This window comes from Sus scrofa, chromosome 13 (assembly GCF_000003025.6).
Source record: "Sus scrofa isolate TJ Tabasco breed Duroc chromosome 13, Sscrofa11.1, whole genome shotgun sequence".
Lineage (NCBI taxonomy): Eukaryota > Metazoa > Chordata > Mammalia > Artiodactyla > Suidae > Sus > Sus scrofa.
The window spans coordinates 40,209,004-40,229,038 of record NC_010455.5 but is presented as its reverse complement, the minus strand read 5'-3'; the positions used below and the strand labels follow the sequence as shown (position 1 = coordinate 40,229,038).

The window sequence follows — 20,035 nt, the reverse complement described above, 5'->3', positions numbered from 1 at the left end:
AACTCACTCAGGGAGGCCAGGCATTGAACCCGTATCCTCACGGATCCTAGTCAGGTTTGCTACCTTTGAGCCATGCTGGGAACACCCAAGAGGGGAATTTTGACATTGTAGGGAAAAGGCAGGCCGCCTGTGGTAGAGGATGCTATTAGGCAAGGCGGAGGGCATCGAGTGGACAAAGAGGGACTAGTCTCAGCTGGGACCCTGGACAGCTGCCTTGTACTAAGAAAGGAAGCTTTATGTGTTTAAGTGCATGGGTAGGAACTTGTAGAAATCTCAACGTTTCTATTTTATTAGTGAAATAAGACTCAAAGTCATCTACGCTAAGAGAGGTGGGGAGATGGGGAGTGTAGATCTGAGGATCAAAGAGACAGTGTGGGGATAATCATCTATGAGAATGAATGAGTCCATGAGTACATGAATTACAGCAATGTAATATGACTGCCAAGCGGCAAGAAGGTCCCACTGAAGTCATTACTACAATAGTCAGCATTGGTTTTTCCAACCATGTATTGTCACAAAGGTGTGGAAAAAAGCCGGCAAAACATTACAGATAATGAGGGATGGGATTTTGCTAAATAAATATGAAAGAGTGAGAAAAACTGTTGAATATATTTCAGAGTGAATATAACAGACCATGGAATTTCAGAGGGATGAGGAAGTGGGACCACAAAAGTGAGGGACTTTAAATAGGTAGTAGGTGCCAGTAGGGTAAAAAAATTGTCAGCAGCCTACGGGAAAATCATCTCATAATAACGATGAAAGGCCATCCAAAAGAATTAAAATAGGTACAGTACTCCATTCACCTCAAGTGTTTTATGAAAGGAGGATTAGGAAAGAGTGTAAACAATCACATATTATGTTTTATATCCTCTGCTAAAAAAAAAAAAAGGGAAGCATGTTGACAATTTTTTAAATATTTCATTCAACAGGTTAAAAAAATAATTTTGTTGCTTTAAAGGGAAAATAAGAATAAAAGAAGTCAGAAGAGTAGTGGGAACAAACTAGAAAAATAGGAGACAGTGAAAGGAACGTGGCTGAAATTACAGTAAAATTGCAGATGTGGGTGATAAATCCTGGTGTGTGATCTTGGCAGACAGTGACAGAGTGAGGCTGTAGAACAAGGTCAATGGAGATGATTCAAGGAACTAAGAAATTAGGTTTTAGAGGAATATCCACAAAGACAGTGAAATCACTAAGAATTATGATGGGAGTATTACAGAGAGATCACCACAACAGGAGAGATATGGTGGGGACAGAGCTCAGCTGTCAATGGAATACATAAAGTCCTACGAATACACAGCATCCACACAGTCATAATAACGTAAACACTGAACATCAGTCTGGCTGAATCTATATTGGGAAATAGGAATGCTATGGAGCGGAAGTAGAGGTTGGGAGATGGGGCAGGGGATGATTGGTATGGGTGAGGACAGGGGTGCCAAAATAAATCCGTATCTTTTGTAACAGAGAGTCAACAGATAATGCCCAGCCATACTGATCATGAAGTAGCAACACAAACACGACATGTAGAGACATTGAGGTAAATTCCAAAAATATCAGCCAAAGCTGACTGCTTCTGGGCTTGGTAGTGGCGGGGGGGGGGGGGGGGGTGGAGGTGAGAGGCAGGGATATGCTGATTTTAAAGAACAAGGCTTTAAGAACTATTTGATTCTTTATACTGTGCCTATATAACTGATCAAAACTAAAAACTTAAGGGAAAAAAAAAGCTAAGTTGTTCAAAAAGCAGATAATGATGCAGTTTCTAATTAGGTCTTGTTATTCACCATCCAGATTAATCAAATTCCTAAGAGCAATCTAAAATAGTCACAAACTTTTGTTTTTTTTTTCCCCTCAGAAAGGATGCTGTCTTGTTAACTGATGCTTTTGACTTCACTGATCAGTGTTTAAATTCAGCACTTGGCTGTTATGACGGAAATGCCTATGAACGTCTGTTCCAGTGGGCTCAGAAGTCACCAACCAATACTCAGGTAGTTGAATAGAACACATTATAAATGATGTTAAGAGAGCAGAGAACAAGCAGTGGATACACCTCCATGTTTTCCCATTTTAACTGATTCCCATTAGGATAGAAACTGTTTGGCAAAGCATGTCTACTTAAAATATTTTGAGAAAATATAAAAGAAACCAGGAGCAGGGATGCAGCCTGGCAGGAACTCTGAGCCTAATCAGCAAAATGCATTGCTCAGAATTTGGTAAAGGAAACTAGGAGGAAGGCCAAGCTCTAAATCATGGCTTGACAAACCCAAGGGCTTAGACACATATTAGCAAACTGGTTTTGTTGTTGTTGTTGTTGTTTTGGCTATACCCATGGCATGAGGAAGTTCCCAGGCCAGGGATCGAATTCAAGCTGCTGCAGTGACAATGCCAGATCCCTAATGTGCTGCACCACAACTCCTAAATTGGGTTTTAATTAACAAAAATAAGACAAGTCACTGCATTGATTTAACCATCTTATTTCCAGCCTTTTAACGCTCAGTTTTGTGTTCATATAGTGGGTATTCAGGGATGATAGGAAGCTTAGGGTGGGTGTCTCTCTCAGACCTCACTGCTAGAGACGCCTTCTTCCTCTTTACTCCAAGAAACAAAGAAGGCTGCTGCATCGCCATCAGTATCCCAGGAAAGCCAAATAAATGATAATTACAAGGACTGTGGTATGAGCACCACTGGGAAATGTTATCAATGACTACTACATTAACTGGGATAGAGAAATAAACCGTTTGTAAAATTTGGAGAACCAACATTTAACAGCAGGTTTGATACAGATGATGAAAACAAAGACAGTTTTCTAGATACACAAGTTATTTTAAATTCTATTACTGCAAATATGTTATTCAGATGGTGAAGCTTACTTTCTTACCTCTTCAAATTTCAGAAAAGGTGTCTTAATACCGCCTCACATTGCACCTCTTAGACTTCCATTCACACTTAGCAGGGTGTAAGACTTGCTGTTAACATTTTGCATCCTGTTATACTTCATGGCTTTTTTTTTTTTTCTTTCATTTTTGGCCGCCCCATGGCATATGGAGTTCCCAGGCCAGGGATTGAACCTGTGACCCAGTGCTCCCAGGACATCACTGAGCTTGTTGAGCCACAGAAGAAACTCCCTCATAGCTTAATTTAACATGATTATCTAAAGCTGCAACACAGAGAGTTCCCATTGTGGCACAGAGGGTTAAAGGTATGTATTGCCTTAAGCTGTGGCATACGTCACAGCTGCAGCTCCAATTCTATCCTTGGCCCAGTAACTTCCATGTGCCACAGATGAGGCCGCAAAAAGGAAAATACATAAATACATAAAGCTGCAACAAAACCAACCAGTTACCCCCAAGAAGGCTGTTGGGTAGAACGCCAATCCATTTCAGTCCTTCCCTGTCTCCAGGGAACTCAACAATATAAAGAACTTACCTAAAGAAGATCCATTTACTGCTTAGTACAATTTAGCAACTTCTAGTGTGGAAGTGACTTTTTCTAATTATTAGATCTCTACATTCTAAACATTTAAATCCTAGCATAGAACTAGAGCAGTTCTCTCACTCCAGATTAGCCCCTGTGGTCTCAAGAAACATGCACCCCCCCCCCCTTTGGTGCTCCAGAGAAAAACTTACCCTGCCTTTAACAGCCAGGAACTTTGTCAGGAAACACTAGTAAATTGAGCTAAAACCTGTTTTGCTAGCAACACAGGGAAACATGCCAGTTCTCCTGATTCCTCGTCTTCATCAAAGAATATAGGGGCTTTCTTGTTTTTCACTGTTTCTAAGAACCCTGCTGTATACACAATACTGCAAACTCACAATCCTAGCTTATATTACCTTGCTAAAAAGGTGACAAGTACAACGATGTGGCTCTTTCACCCAGTGATTCTAACTGACCTTGAAGAACTGTTTGAGTTGGTTAAAAAGGCACTCAGTTGACCCCTAATATATAGCCCCTTAATGTTAGATTTTTGACTCCTCTACAGACCACCAAAATAGCATTTTTATGTGTATTTTTCTAGTCTGTAGATAATTTTGAAACTGCAATGAGACATTTTTTCCTCATGTGTGCTAGCAGAATAAGGAACACTAGAGGTATTTCAAATAAATTAAAACAAAAGCTATGTTGAAACATGCCTTGCAGACACAAAAGTACAAATGGAAATATACCTCCCAGACATTTCTACCAGAAGAAAGTGGTATGCTGAGTTAAATGTCTTAGACTCTTAGAGTCTCTCTTCTGTCTGGGGCAGGTTAAGTGTTGAGCTTTATTCCCAGACAGGATAAGGCACTCCCATAGTTTACTCTCACCATGGTGTCTGCTTTTGGCTTTTTTTCCTGATTTGGATGCTATTTCAAGCCTCTCCAAAACGAACTGCAAATGGCTGTTACCCTTCCCCACGTGAATTCATATCTAAGAGATTCCCTACAGATGCAAGCTGTGGAGGAACCACTGGGGATAATTTAAAAATAAGAATCCTATTTCTCCCCAATTATTCTACTGTAGAAATTTAAGTAGTTGCTAGATGTGTTAAACACATCTATTAATCCATTCATTCATTCAGCAAATATTTCTTGAGCATATGATATATGGCAGAAACTATTCTATGTACTAAGGATACAGTGGAGAACAAAAGAGTTACAGGTCCTCTCTTCAACAAGCTTACAGTTTTAGCCAAGGCAAGCAAAAAAGTAAACAATTTTTTTCTTTTTTTTAGAGCCAAACCCATGGCATACGGAGGTTCCCAGGCTAGGGGTCCAATCAGAGCTACAGCTGCTGGCCTATGCCATGGCAATGCCAGATCCAAGCCGTGTCTTCAACCTACACCACAGCTCACAGCAACACCAGATCCTTAACCCACTGAGTGAGGCCAAGGATTGAACCCACAACCTCATGATTTCTAGTCGGATTCATTTCTGCTGTACCACAACAGGAACTCTTTTTTTTTTTTTTTTTTTTTTTAAACAAGTAAATATTGTAAAAGCTGAAAGTAGAGTTGAGAAAAAAAAGAAATCAAGACATCACATTAAAGAATAACCGGTATAACCTATTCTGACACAGAATACTTCTTACCTGATTCCACTTCTGGTTCCTTGCTTTGTGGTTAACATGTTCAATTTCAAAGAGTCTCAAAGGGTCAAGCTTTTTATTTGTATTAACCCCCCAAACAAATAATAAGCTTTTTTGTTTGTTTGTTTTTGTTTTGTTTTGTTTTGTCTTTTTGCCTTTTCCAAGGCCACTCGCGCGGCATATAGAGGTTCCCAGGCTAGGGGTCCAATTGGAGCCGTAGCCACCGGCCTATGCCAGAGCCACAGCAATGTGGGATCCGAGTCACGTCTGCAACCTACACCACAGCTCACGGCAACGCCGGATCCTTAACCCACTGAGCAAGGGCAGGGACCAAACACACAACCTCATGGTTCCTAGTCGGATTCGTTAACCACTGCGCCACGAAGGGAACTCCTTTTTTTTTTTTTTTTAATTGGCCACTTGTAACCACAATTTAAAATCTGCATGAGAAAAGGAAGGATGCCCTTTGGAAAAAATGTTTCTCCATATGTTCACACAAAATGAATTTTAAAAATAATTTTTAAAATTAAGAACCTTATGTAATGTTACTTTTTTGAAAAACTTAATCTGAAAGTAAAAGTCATTAATTCTGGCAGCAATAGTCTGTCTTAATAATGCACTTCTTTCTACAGAGGAACCCTGCCTATGAGAAATATATAAGACCATTATTACAAAGTTGGAGATCCAAGCTATGAAATAATCAACAGGATTCAAGAGGCACCTTGTGGTAACAGTACTATGTGGTAACAGTACTATGGCATATGCATCATTAAAATTTACAACTACATACGTATTTTTTAAAGAGTCATTATCTTTTAGAGACACAGCCTGAAGTGGAGGAAATATGTAATTCAAAATAATCCATGGGGAAGAAAAGGGGGAGTAAATCTGCTGAAGCTGTTCAATGTTTACACAGTTCTACTTCCAAATATTTCTGAAATTTACCACAATAAAAAAACAGTAGCACTATCCATTTGTAGCATCTATTTTGTTAAATACCAGGGGTTTGCTTTAGATGTAGCAAAAGCCAAGAGACTCATTAGTTATCACTTATGTCATTATAGCACACATTTATTTATCCCAGGGCTTAAAAGTGCACGCACACACACACACTCTCTCTCTCCTCTTCCAAAAGTGCTTGTAGGTCACCTCACACCTATCATTTATTATGGTTGTCATTAAAAAGGTAGTAACACGGAATTCCCATTGTGGCTCATCGGAAACAAATCTGACTACTATTCATGAGGCTGCAGGTTAGATCCCTGGCCTTCCTCAGTGGGTTAAGGATCTGGCGTTGCCGTGAGCTGTGGTGTAGGTCGCAGATGAGGCTCGGATCCCATGTTGCTGTGGCTGTGGTGTAGGCTGGCAGCTGCAGCTCTGATTTGACCCCTAGGCTGGGAACCTCCATGTGGCCCTAAAAAAAAAAAAAAATTTACTTGTTTACTTTTTTGCTTGCATCATGGCTCAGCAGTAAGGAATTCGACTGGTATCCATGAGGTTGTGGGTTTGATCCCTGGCCTCACTCAGTGGGTTAAGGATCCAGCATTGCAGTGAGCTGTGGGGTAGGTTGCAGACGTGACTCGGATCTGGCGTTGCTGTAGCTGTGGTGTAAGCCAGGAACTGTAGCTCTAATTCGACCCCTAGCCTGGAAACCTCCATGTGCCACAGAGACCAAAAAAAAAAAAAAAAAAAAAAAAAAAAAAAGTAATAACAAGTACTGGCAAGATCATTGAGAAAAGGGAAACTTTGTGCACTGTTGGAGGGAAATATAAACTGGTGCAACCAGTATGGAAAACAGTATGGGGGTTACTCAAAAAATTAAAAATAGATCTACTATATAATCTGCAATTCCACTTCTGGGTATTTATCCAAAGAAAAACAAAAACACTAATTCAAAAAGATGCATGTAGCCTATATTAACTGCACACAGCATTATTTACAACAGCCAAGATATGGAAGCAACCTAAGTGTCCATCAACAGATGAACAAATAACGAAGATGTGATAAATATCATGGAATATTTCTCAACCATGAAAAAGAATGAAATCTTGCTATCGGCAACAACTTGAATGGACCTAGAGGGTATAAGGCTAAGTAAAATAAATCAGACACAGAAAGACAAACATCATATGACTTCACTTACATGTGGAACCTAAAAAAACAAACAAAACAGAAACAGACTCATAGACAGAACAAACTGATGGCTGGGGTTGGGAGAAGATATATGAAAGGGATTAAAGTGTACAAACTTTCATTTACAAAATAAGCAAGCCACAGGACGTAAGGTATAGCACAGGGAATGTAGTCGATAATATTGCAATAACTTTGTATGATAACAGATAGTTACCAGACCTATGGTGATTAATTCATAATGTATAAATGTCAAATCACTACGTTGTACATCTGAAACTAATATTATATGTCAACTATACTTCACTTTAAAAACGAAAAGAAAAACAGCCCAATTTTTAAATATAAATGTTTAAAAATCAACTCTTTTACAGTAAAAATGATAATAAAATTTTCAAAAAAGACGTAATTGTCTCAAATTTCCCCAAATATAGCCAAGCTACATTTTCCACATCATTTTCAACTGCCCAAGTATATAAAACACTCAAAATTAAATAACATGAAATTGCCAAACAATCTCAGCCTGCCACTTGTCCTAATTTACTCATGTAATCATTTGTTAATAATTTATAAATTTGACAAAATTTACCAAAAGCAAACTTATCTCCAGTAATCTAGGCAAGGAAGAAACTTCATAAATGTTTAACTTTTAAAACATTGGAAGAACCTGCTGTTATTCCCATTTCCATACTTGTTTTCAACCCAATTTTATCTTGCAATCCCTTCAGCAAACTCAACACGTAACTAGCTGGGTTGTTTCTTTTCTTATTGTTTCTTTTTTAGGTAACCACTAATCAATTTGAAGTAGGAGACAATTTTCTAAAAAGATAACTTCATACTGATACATTTACTGAAACCACAGCAATCTGCCAATAACACTGAAGAATTTTAGTTTGAAGATGGTAAAAATGGAGTAATTACAGGTTTCTGGATATTGGTCATTTGTCAAATCTTAAAGTAAATTTTCAGAGAGACGTGGGCGAAAATGGATCTAGGTAAATGTTCTCATCCTCATTTGAAAGAGAGAATTTCAGAATCTTCTCTGAGAAAAAAAGGAGTAAGCTTCCTCGGGGCACACAGCCTCAGGGCTCTACTCCTTCCTTAGGCAGGGAAGAAATCTGGGCTTTCTTTTAAAAACTGTTCTAGCAAACGAGGAAGTCTCACTATAGTTAACATAATCCTTCCAGTGAGTAACTTCCAAGAAACAGAATCAAATGAACTATGCAAAATAAAACTACAGTGAAATAAACAAAAGTATATCTCTCCAATTGTGCCAGATCCTTCATTCACTGCAGTTTTCTTCTCCTCAGAAATAAACAACTTTAACAATAAAATACATTTGTGGGGCCGAAGAGTCAAGTTTGTCCATAGAGCTGGAATAAGGGTCACAGAGCAATGGCAATTGGTGGCTCACTAAAGAAAAATCTACAAATCTTCAAAACAAGTCCTATTCAAAAGAAATTTGGCAAACTATATGTTCATTGTCCAAATATGCACTCTTTTAGACAAAACTAATAATTCCATAAATTCGCTACTTCAACAGCAGAGAATTCTATCAACTGCATTCTAAAGTTCCACTGAGTCCTCCAGCATCAAATACTAATGTACCTCAGGCAGTATTTATTGGGTGGCAAGAATTGTTCACTGAACCACCAACACGGGGCAGTATCTATTATGGCATAAAACAAACAATGCATATTTTAGATAAGGAATATTATTTTCTCCCTTTAATAATAATCAATAAATACAAACCTAATTTTCACATTTCATTTTTTATTATTGGTTTTTTGTTTTCCTGGTAGACAGTACACTTGGGAATTATACCTTACCAGGCCTAAGAAGTAAGATTTCTACCACAGGGACATTTTGTATTCAGAATCCAATATAAATATTTCTAGTCAGACATTTCCATGGCTACAGATATTTGGTTGCTTGATTTATATGCATAGAAAGAAACAGTTGTCATAACTGTAAAAGCAGTACTTAACAAGTACTTTTAAATGATTGAACAGTTTTCGTTTAATATTACAATACTGCTTATTGGTTTGAAAACTAGGTCACCCTATATGATGTTCTGATTTTTCTCAAAGGCATCATCATGAGTACTCCGTTTTTTCTTTCATTCCTGCATTTTTAGCCTTCTAGTTGAGTTAGAAACTGTTTAATCAGAAATCATCTTAGCACTGTAATAAAAAAAGGGTTGTTAAGGATAGATTATATACCATAATGATTTTCAGACTTCTTTTTATAAAAAAGGTATCTGGAGGCTCTGAACAGGCACATGCATACTCAGGGTGAAGGGAACCACACAAAGAGGAGTCTGCTAAAGCACAAAACTTCCTGCTGGTCCCCAATGCCTTCAAATAAATACAAATATTAAAAAAAAAAAAAAATCCTCACACTGTGATTTAAAAAACAAAAACAAAAACCAAACAAACAAAAAACAGCCTCTTCAATCTCCTTGGGGAGTCCATTTGTAGGAACTTCTCCCAGGCTGAAGGTCAGTCATCGGTCTTCCGGGCCAGCCTGCAGAAAGTCCAGTTGTGCTCCACTGTGTTCTCGTTGGCCCGCTCACTCATGTGATGCACTCGGGTGTTGCGGATTGTGAAACCTTGCTTTGTAATGTATTCCATCAGATGGACTCGAAGAGAAACTTCCTGGTGATAATCACAGGGTCCAAAAGTAAAGGAAACCTGGCAATCTCTGGTGTCCATCATGTGCTTATTCCACTTCGTAAAATAGTTTGATATACCTTCTAGTAAGGAATGGACCTTGGTGGTAATGGTTAACTGGGTTATGATGACAGCTACTGGATTGGAATACTTAGAAAGCTTCCGAGTACTAGATAACTCCACAACTTCTTCAAAAGTATCCATAGGATACAAAGGCTTGGGGTCATTGAGACACTGAATCAAGGGCTCAATCTGATAAAAGTCTGCTTCTTTCCGAAGCAGATCAAATTCCTTAAAATCCAGGGGTAAAGTCAACTCTGAAGTTCTCAAGAAGTTGAGGACATATCGGAAAAGAGGTCCATCTCGATCAATGAAGTAATTGCCTTGAGGATCTCGAGCTGTGGGGAAGTCCCCCCCAAACATAGCTCCAAGCATGGAATCCGGGTAACGTGTCAACGTGGTGAGAGATGTTGTGTACAAGTGTCCACCTACATTTAACGTGACTGGGTCAGTCATCTGAAATTTTTTAAAAAATGATCAGTCATCTCAATTTTTTTTTTAAATCTTAACTTTGACAAATTAAGAAAATTAATGGTAACAAAAAAAGCAACAGATTCTTTCAGACTAGAACACAGCAATCCACTGAGGCAAAATAGCTTTACTTTTAGTGTGAAACCTACCCAGATGAAGGGATCTAACATTTGTTTCCAACAGAAAAAAAGGGTAAGTCCAATTTTTCAAAGCCTTACACTGAGAAAGGAGGACACAGCTTCCAAAGCCATTTAATTTCAGATCCAGTAACTGGAAGAAGTTTTCAGGTCAGAGTATATTATGGGAAGAGAAAGGCCAAACTAAAATATACTCATTTAAGTTTTATTCTGATTTTTTAAAAAAGAGACTTTCTTTTTTTCTTAATTCAATTTAATATAAAATAGAATCAAAATTATTTAATAACATAAAGACATCTACATTCAGTATTTCTTTGTCTTTTCCTCCCAAAAAAAAAAAAGGCAGGGGAATCATGAGGTTTTTGGTTTTTTTTTTTCCAGTTTGTGTAGACTTCATCTTCCTTTTTCATGGAAATAACAGTACCAAACACTGAGTTTAAAATACACAGTTTGGTCGATACAATCTCATATAGCCGAAAGCTAATAGCAGCTTTCAACTTGCGTCATCTGATAGTGTATTTACTTTTGTAACATTAATGTGGCAATCTGGCCTTTAATTTTGAAAAGCAAGCTTCTCTAAATAATACCTACCTTTGGTTTTAGAAATCACATGTAAGAAATAAAATAAGACAAGTAAAGATAGGTACTCGGCAAGTAAAATATTTCTTAACAAACATTTTCAAATAATAGGAGGACACCTGCACCTGTGCTCGTGAAAGAAGTGGCACCTTCTCAACTGTCAACCTCCCCAACCACAAGAAAATGTCCTCTCTTCTTTTTTTTTTTTTTTGTCTTTTTGCTATTTCTTTGGGCCGCTCCCTCGGCATATGGAGGTTCCCAGGCTAGGGGTCAAATCGGAACTGTAGCCACTGGCCTACGCCAGGGCCACAGCAACGTGGGATCCGAGCAGCGTCTGCGAACTACACCACAGCTCACGGCAATGCCGGATCCTTAACCCACTGAGCAAGGGCAGGGACCAAACCCCCAACCTCATGGTTCCTAGTCGGATTCGTTAACCACTGCACCACGACAGGAACTCCCTGTCCTCTCTTGTTACCTACTAGACACTGAAGAGTTACAATTCTATGAAGGAAGAGCTTTAGGAGCAACATAAAGACTGAAAAAACAAGTCATAAAAAGTTACAAAGAGACTCCATGTTTAGCTTGCTTACCTAAAAACACTGAACAAAATAAAAACACCCCCCAAATGCATCTAAATTAATTGGGAGAGTTACATCACTTATAATTTTCATTCTTATGAAATATACCTAAGAATATATTACATAGGGGGAAAAGACACAAAAAATAATTTGCCAGACTTCAGAATGCATCTGCAAAAGCCTCTCACCATATAGCCCCAGTCTCCATTATCCATCTGCTCCAGTGCTGCGTCTCGGGGAGCCCAGGTTCCAGGGAAACTTGGGGAAGAGAAAAAGACATGTGATAGAGCATGTAACCATGAAAACAGAGAAGAAAGGTTTTCTCACCCAACAGAGTAGGCCAAACACCAGAAAACTACTCATTTTTGCTCAACTAAAACCTGCTACAAGGCAAAGATCTGGAGAAGAAAGGATTCCTCTAGGGCCATCTATGGGTCCTTCCACATTCCTACCACAATGGGTACCTAAGACACAGCCCAATCTTTCAGAGTTATCCTATACTTAGAAAAGAAGGTGGAGACTCGTGAGTAAACTCGTCATTCAAATTCTACCTATGGTCTCTGAAAATCCAATTTTAAGAATTTCTATAGGAGAACATTATGATTAACTCTACAACCTTATCCTGGTAGAAATATATGGTGATCCTTATCAAAAAGCTTATTTAAGACAAAAGGAGAAAAAGAAAACTCTTTTTCATCAGCATTTCAACTATATAAACTGAACATCTCGGTAAAAGCATTAAAACCATAAACCTCCAAGACACCAGTGTCTCTTTCCAAGAAACATACATCAGAGTGATATATATCTCTTTTGTAATATAAAAAAACTAACTATACTTTCAGTAATGATACATTTCATTTTATATAATCATCAAAACAAATAGAAAACAATTTAAATGCCAAACCATTAGAGCACAATTTGGGGCAAAAAAGAACCTTACAAATCTGTCTGAGAGTCACTCAGCCAAGCACTTAAGGAGAGCCAGCCGGAAGACACTGATAAACACCCAGATACTAATGATTTGCGTTTGAATTTATTTTTATCTACAATTCAAAAGCATTTAAACGAACAGTTTCCCAGCTACTGAACTGCTTTAGTCAGTTTCCTTTCACACACATTACTCCCCAAATCACCCGGCAAAGCAAACTCCGGAGCAAATTTCAAAAGCTCTGGCAAGAAAAAGTAAGAAACACCGACTTACTGATATCTAGCCAGGAAAAGCACGGACTTTTTTATGTGGTCTTTGAACAGATTCACTTTTCCCACTTTTAGAGGAATCTGGCACACTAATTCCCAGACCAGGCCCTGACTACAGAAGATCACAAAGGCTCTTTCTCAAAAGGTCACTCAGGCAAGTAGAGAACATTTGCATAGCACAGCATGGGCTGAAATCAGAGCCTGAAGCATCTATTTCTCTACCTTGCAAATTCTTCAAAGTAAACAAGCTAAAATGTGGACCAGACAACTGTGGGGTTAGTTTTTATTCTCCATACTCAGCAGTTGGATATAGATAGGCCTCCACATGCTATAGGATGAGAAGTGGAACAAATGTCAAATTCAGGGCTGTTGTAACAACCTTTCATTCCTCTGACTTGCTTTACAAACAGTATTTGAAGAGAACTAGGAAACAGGTTTCACCAATTTGTATTATGAGCATCTGATTAAGCTACTGATACAACAGATCAGTAAAAGGACACTCATCCAAAAGTTCTGGTAAGATGTTCATCTTTGGCATTTTCCCATCCCGCAAAATATTCGTTCCTGAGAGCATCAAAAATAACTCAGCCTACATTTATTGGGGGGTAGAGCAGGGCAGGAGAGCCTAAGTACAATGGAGAAATACAGAAATAGGAAAAGTATGATCCTTGCCCTCCTGGAGCTTTCAATCTATGAAGAAAAGCAACATGTAACAACTGAAGTACAGAACAGAATTCCAAAGTACTACATAATAGATGGACTGGCAGAGCCTAAGCGAAGACAGAGCAAGAACAATTCCAAATGGGAAAATGGAGGACTTCCGGGGAAGAGCTTGCTCAGTGGAACTCTGCAGGAATGTTTGGGCAACCTGAGAAGGAATTCCAGAAGAAAGAAACAATTTAAGTAAAGATGGGGGGGAGTACCCCCCACAATATTCCTGATACTGTAACCAGAGCCTGAATTATAGACTTGCTCAAGGGCCCACAACTAGAAAATAAGTGAGAGCTTGGGTTTTCTAATTCCTAGACCAGATCTTTCTACCCCCGCTCCCGGTAGAAATGTTAAGAACAGAATCCAAGAAAAAAGAAATCAAAAAGATTAACGTAAAACACCCCTAAAGCCATCTATTAACCCTATCCACCTAAGGAGGGATTTATTTACAAATTTAACATTAACTCTTGGAGTTCCCATTGTGGCGAAGCAGAGATGAATCCGACTAGTTAATATGAGGTTGAGGGTTCAATCCCTGGCCTCACTCAGTGGGTTAGCGATCTGGTATTGCTGTGAGCTGTGGTGTAGGTCACAGACACCGCCCAGATCTGGCGTTATTGTAGCTGTGGTGTAGGCTGGCGGCTGTAGCTCCAATTCGACCCCTATCCGGGGAACCTCCATATGCCTTGGGTACAACCCTAAAAAGCAAACAAAACAAAATAACTCAAAGTGAGCAGTCATAATAGGTTTGTAAAAATTCTCCTGAGGCAAAATACCAAGAACTCACTAGTGTGATGGAAGGCTGCTGTCCTCTGTCTTAAGTGCAAAAAGAACTCCTAATCATGAACATTGGAATGGCTAAAAGAGAAGTGGGAGACCAAAGACAAGGAAAAAAACCAGACATAATCAAAGTTACAAGCTGTTATGCAAGGCCTGTCCACTATTAATCCTCTTTTTTTTTTTTTTACTGCTAAATCAAAACAAGATAACTTGAGCAATCAAAAAAAAAAAAAAAAGAAAAAGAAAAAGAAATTAGATGATGCCCTGAATCTGCTCCACAGCAAAAGCCAAGGTTCTCTGTTCTTGTACAAAGATGTAATGAAACCTCAAGCTTAATAATTCAGAAAAGCAATTATGGGAATCTATATAAGCCCATGTTTCTTAAAAAGTACCCAAAAGCCCTTCATTTGTGTATAAGATACATGAAAATAAAAAGAGGTTACTATTAGTCACTTCCAATAACTACTAAACTGCCCCCCTCCAAATCACACTGTTCACTAAAGAGCTCCAAGGGAAAAAACAGTATTGATTAGTTTAAATTTTATCTCTATGCCTTACCTCTAAATATCCTCTGTGGAGATGCTCAGATACAGCAAGAAATAAATCAAAAAAACCAAGAAGATTCCTGGTCATCCAACAGCTGGATAATCAACCTCTCAAGTGATGATGATCAGGAACATCTCAGAGACAATGCAGATGAATGAAATAAAAATAATCCAAAAGAATTTCCAGAAGAGCTTCAACCTCTTCTACTAAGTCATTTTCCAGAGCTGGTAACAATTAGAAAATGATTCATTTGCTTTTCATCTTCTCTCCCTTCTGGCAGTTTCCAGTGGAGGGCTTAATGAGAAATTAAAGGACCACGAGTCAGGCAGCAGAATGAAGATCTTGAAATGGGCATCAAATGGGCCTGTTTTACTTGATGAAGATAAAGAAAAATCTAATGTTTTAGAAAATGTGCTACCAATGGAGGTTACAAGGGTAACAATGAAAAAAATGTTCCTTTAAAGTGACCTTCCTTACTAAAGATCGTTTTAAATCACAGTCAATGCAACCAAATACAAACAATTATAAAGTTGGAAGAAAAGCTTCTGACCATGTAAAAATCAGTTCACCTGAAAAGATCTGACCTTTGGTGCAAATAAAACTCTTGTGAAGAGAACCAGCTGACCATTCCCAAAGAATATAGAACAGGACTGGAAATTCAGCCACATTTCAGCTCCAAAGATTAATTGTGACTAATGTATAAATTCTGACAGTGCAGTGATAGCAGATATTTACATTAAGGAAAATACATACCAAAGAATGTATAAAAGCCTTAAAAGAAATGACAAGTTTTCTAAAGCAGCAAATCTAAAAAAGGCACCATTCAACAAGTTAATGACTTAAAGAACCTTAGAACCCCTGAAAGTCATTCTCCTCACCACTGCAGATACCCAATTATGGGCTTCATGGTTATGATGAACTAATGTAGCACAAATAGTCTGGGTTTATCACTTCTGCTACAGACTAAGACTAAGAATACTCCAGGACAAAAGTCCTGCTCCTACACAATAACCTATATACTGCAATACACACCTCCAAACTTGAATAAATAATAAAAACCTATTTAACTACTGCCTTCCCAAAGTCTCCAAGTAGCCCTTTTAAAATGCCTTTCTACTCAATTCTTTGTGTCTGGCATTCAGGAAAGACAACTCAATAAATTCCATCTATACATACCTTCAAAATTACCTTTGTGCTGAGTTCCTCTGTTCTTGAAATGTGGGAGTTTGAAAGTGAAACACTTTTTATAGTAACTAGTTCAGCGACATCTAAAGGAGTCTTTTGGGTTAACATTCACGTACAGACTGGCACAAGTAGCCAGGCACACAAGGAGAATGTGATTATGGTGTTAGGTTATCCTTAACCAGAACCACTGCAAAAATAGACTGTGTTGTCCAAAAACTAATTCTTTTTTCTCTCTCCTCTCTCCATGAGTTCTCGAAGGAAGGCACTTTAAGTTGAAAAATGACTTTAATGCTAAAACATTGTCACAAATAGTCACGAAACCATAAAAATTCCTCTTACCCTCCGTTTCTATAAGGTAAAACAGAATGATACCACCTTCCCAAAAGTAATGATAACACTTAGGCACAACATAAAGACAACTGGCCTACAGGGTAACAGATCGGGAGTACGGTTCTGAAGTCACATGCAGGCCAGCAGAGAGGATAAAGAACTGGACACAGGTGAGGATCTGTATCCCAGGTCTGCTCCATTACTATGAGACCCGGAGTAAATCATTCTTTATGCCCAGCTTCTTCTTGAAGAAAACAAATTGAGATTACGATTAGAAAATTGTTGGTAAACTGGCAAGTATTAAACAAATGTGAAAACACGAATGGCAGTAGCATCAACAAAGTTTCTGTGGTAAACTGAGAAACTTGAGTGTGCGAATGAACACGATTTTGAGCACGGGTGTGGAGACAGGGTAAATTTGCTTCCAATCTCTCCTAATCCTCCTCTCTCAGGAGCTCAGAAGGGGGAACAACAGGTAAATGGGAGTATCTGGCTTTGAGAGATCATCAGACATCTGAGCCCTTGAACACAGAAGGAACTTCTCTAAAGCATGACTCAGGATTATCCACAAGGCAAAGCCAAATCCAAATAAACATGTGTATTCCATTTTAAAAAGACTCCAAATATCAAAATCCAAGACACACTGAGAGATTCATAGAAGGATTCACCCAAGAATTCCTTTACACAGTAATGCTTTAGTTAAAATATGATTTATGAAAATTCAAATCACACAAACATTAAAAATGGCTGTCCTGACCACTCAATTCCTAATTATCTGTGGCATTACACAAGATGAAGCATTAGTATGGCCTGACAGTTCCCAACCAAAGAGCAAGTTCTCCCAACATGACAGCCATGAAGGCAAAAAGATTTTTCTTTTCCTAGCTACACATCTGTTCATTTGAAAACATCTCAATCCTGGGCTCAGTCCTGTGCTAAAGGCTGTCCCCTAGAATCTTTCCTATCTTGGGATCATTCATGTACTTGGGCATTTGTGACAGCAAGAAAATCAACATGCCAAGAGAAGAGGAAACAGGAAGGGGCAACTAGGCTTCCCCAAATATTCTTAGCCAAACTAGGTCACTTCGGGTCTCTTGGCCCCTCAAATCTCTTCTATTACAAACCCCTAAAATTGGATTTATCAACTTGTTATAGAACAGCTATATGTGAACAGCAACATAACTTCAGCAGAACATCCAAACAAGATCTCTGTTTCATTTGCGCGTCACCACCCCCCGCCCCGACACAGCCTCCGACAGCCTGGCAGGTGCTTCAGGGGCTCCCCATTAACGCGGCCATTTATCACCTCTGACAAGCAGCATTAAAAATGCCCTGACACATACAAATCTCAGCCTAAAGAACTCAGCTGCGGTCAGAGTGTCTCTTTGGGGCAGAAAATCCCCAAATGTCTTTAAATTAAGACAAATAGGGGCGAATAAGCACCACCCCCAAAACAACCATTTTCGAGCAAACCTCGAGGTGCCCCCGAGCGGGCCAGATTGCACTTTGCCCGCAGGCGGAGCCCCCAGTCCCGACCCGGCCCTGGCGAGGGATAGGAGACGCTCAGGGCCCGGGCAGAGGGCGCGCACCGGAGCCCCGAACCCGGGTCCGCCGAACCCGCAAGTTCCCGCCCGGCGGGCTCCGGAACCTCCGCACAAGGCCGGCCCCTCGGCCGCGGACAGCCCGCCGCGGGCTCGTGCCAGCCCCGGAGCGCGCCGCCCGGGCTCCCAGCGGTCCCCTCAGCAGGGCCCCGCCACCGCCCGGCTTCCCTTCAACCTCCCTCCCCCGGCCGCTTCGCACGGGCTTCTAGTGCCCAGCCCTCCCGAGCCCCGGGCCCCCAAGCCGTGGGCCCGCCCCTACTCACTGCGCGGCGGCGGCGGCGGCGGCGGCGGCGGCGGCGGCAGCTGCCGGGCCGGGAGACGCCGGCGGCCGGAGAGTGAGACCGCGAGGACGAGCGAGCCCGCTCCCGGAGGCGGCGGTGGCGGCGGCGGCGGCAGACGGGACGACTGAGCCCGCGCCCGGAGTTGCGGCTCCAGCCGCCCGGAGCGGACGGCGCCTCCCCAGTAGAAACGCGGCGCCGCGAGCGAGAGCGCCCCCTGACGGCGGCGCGGGCGGGTGGCCGGAGGGCCGAGCGGCCAGTGGAACTCAACCAGGCGTAGCCTGGGCTGCTTGGTTAGGCCTGCTCCGCCGCAGCCCCAAAGCCCCGCCCTGACGCCCCAGAGGCTCCGCCCGAGACTCTCCGCGTCCCGCCCAGAATCCGCCCTAGGTCCCGCCTCCGCCGGCAGTTTGGAATCAGCCCAGCCCAGGGCAGTCTTCCCAGTGTTCTCAGGCCTAGGATACCCACAGCTGTTTCTTCTGTCATTTAACCAACACGTATGGGGCCCTGCCCATGTGCCAGGCCTGTGGGGAGAGCGGCCACCAAGAGGCAGGGACGTCCTAAAGAGAAAAGACCCAAGGAAACAGCCAGTAGATAAAACAATGACAAGCTATGATCATTATGTATTGGGAGGTACATGATCAGAAGAATTAGATGGAGATATAAGCGGAGGGGGCCTCTGCTTCAGGTGCGGTGGCTAAGGAAGACCCGGACTGTGACCAGAGCACCTCTGGGCCTTGCGTTCTGTGGGATTGGTAGTAAAGTCACTTATCCAGCCTGGTGGGCACAATAGGGAAAGGCAGCCAAGCCTGAAGGGTCAACGTGGGAGGCCAGGGGGGTAGAAGGGCAGAGGTGACTTCAGCAGAGAAAACGACCAATGCCAGGGCTCCGAGGGCTGAAAGAGCTGTCCTTAGATGACCCTGGCGCTGGAACAGCCCTCATTTCACCATGAAGGAAGCCAAGGCTGCAGAGAGGGGGCCATTACCTAAAGTTTCAGAGCTAAGTGATCTCCAAGCATAGCCTCCAAATTCCATTCGGTTCCTGCTAACCAGATCTCCATCCCTTTCCAGGTGAGACCAGGTATGCAATGTTGGTTTTTTCCATTTCCCCTTCACCAGGATAACTACTTGCCTTGGAAACTCACCTGTACTTTATGTCTGCCTATGCATCAGCTGTCTCTGGGGTTTAATTTTATCTGCATCATCATCACAGTCATATCTTATATTTAGGTTTTCTCTGAAAACTCAAATCAATAGACTAAATAAATGACATATGCTTCATCAACATAATTGAGTGCTACATTATCATACTGAAAAAGACTACGTGAGGATACAGGTAAATGTGTGTGAAATAAGCAGTATACAACATGGTATACATGGCATAATCCTAATTTTATTTTTTAAAATGTAAATATATGTAGAGAAAAATTTTGAAAGCTACACCGAATCATTAACCATAGTTCTAGGCAGTAGGATGGGAATATTAGTCATTTATTACTTCTAAATGTTCTTCTGAATTTTTTGTGTTTTCTAGAATGCATGGATATGGAATTTATAATCAGAAAAATAAATGAGTTTTATCTTTTACAAAGGAAAGATAATGCTGAAATTACCCAACACTCAGATCTCCAGGATTTGGTGCCAATGAAAATCCAAAACTGCCCCTGGCTTACTGGTGTCTTTGGAAGAATCATTTCCCTTCTTGGGGCTTCTATTT

The 20,035-nt window shown here is 40.6% G+C and overlaps 2 protein-coding genes across 13 annotated transcripts in view; one reads left to right on the top strand and one right to left on the bottom strand.

Moving 5' to 3' along the window:
- Window positions 1-8,087, top strand: part of ACOX2 (acyl-CoA oxidase 2) — a 35,016-nt gene extending 26,929 nt beyond the window's left edge. For 3 of the 5 annotated variants that reach the window (XM_005669686.3, XM_013981816.2, XM_003132281.5), the window contains 2 exons: window positions 1,856-1,988; window positions 5,697-6,035. In XM_005669686.3, the coding sequence (XP_005669743.1) occupies window positions 1,856-1,988; window positions 5,697-5,759 (196 nt within the window). In that variant the 3' untranslated portion in view covers window positions 5,760-6,035. Of the gene's footprint in view, window positions 1-1,467; window positions 1,541-1,855; window positions 1,989-5,696; window positions 6,036-7,977 lie in introns of those variants that run through there. The other 2 variants (XR_002337599.1, XM_021069070.1) reach the window with 2 other exon arrangements.
- On the bottom strand, window positions 8,948-18,542 carry KCTD6 (potassium channel tetramerization domain containing 6). 8 transcript variants are annotated; one of them, XM_013981818.2, is made up of 4 exons: window positions 16,105-18,264; window positions 14,941-15,222; window positions 11,883-11,952; window positions 8,948-10,382 (listed from the first exon to the last, which is right to left on the bottom strand). In XM_013981818.2, exons 3-4 carry the CDS (start codon window positions 11,907-11,909, stop codon window positions 9,696-9,698), a joined length of 714 nt encoding a protein of 237 aa, XP_013837272.1. In that variant the 5' UTR covers window positions 11,910-11,952; window positions 14,941-15,222; window positions 16,105-18,264; the 3' UTR covers window positions 8,948-9,695. The 8 variants fall into 8 exon arrangements, with proteins under 8 accessions (XP_013837272.1, XP_005669742.1, XP_020924754.1 ...); XM_005669685.3 differs by lacking the exons at window positions 14,941-15,222; window positions 16,105-18,264 and adding an exon at window positions 18,308-18,542; XM_021069095.1 differs by lacking the exon at window positions 16,105-18,264 and adding an exon at window positions 18,308-18,507 and having other exon boundaries at window positions 11,883-15,222.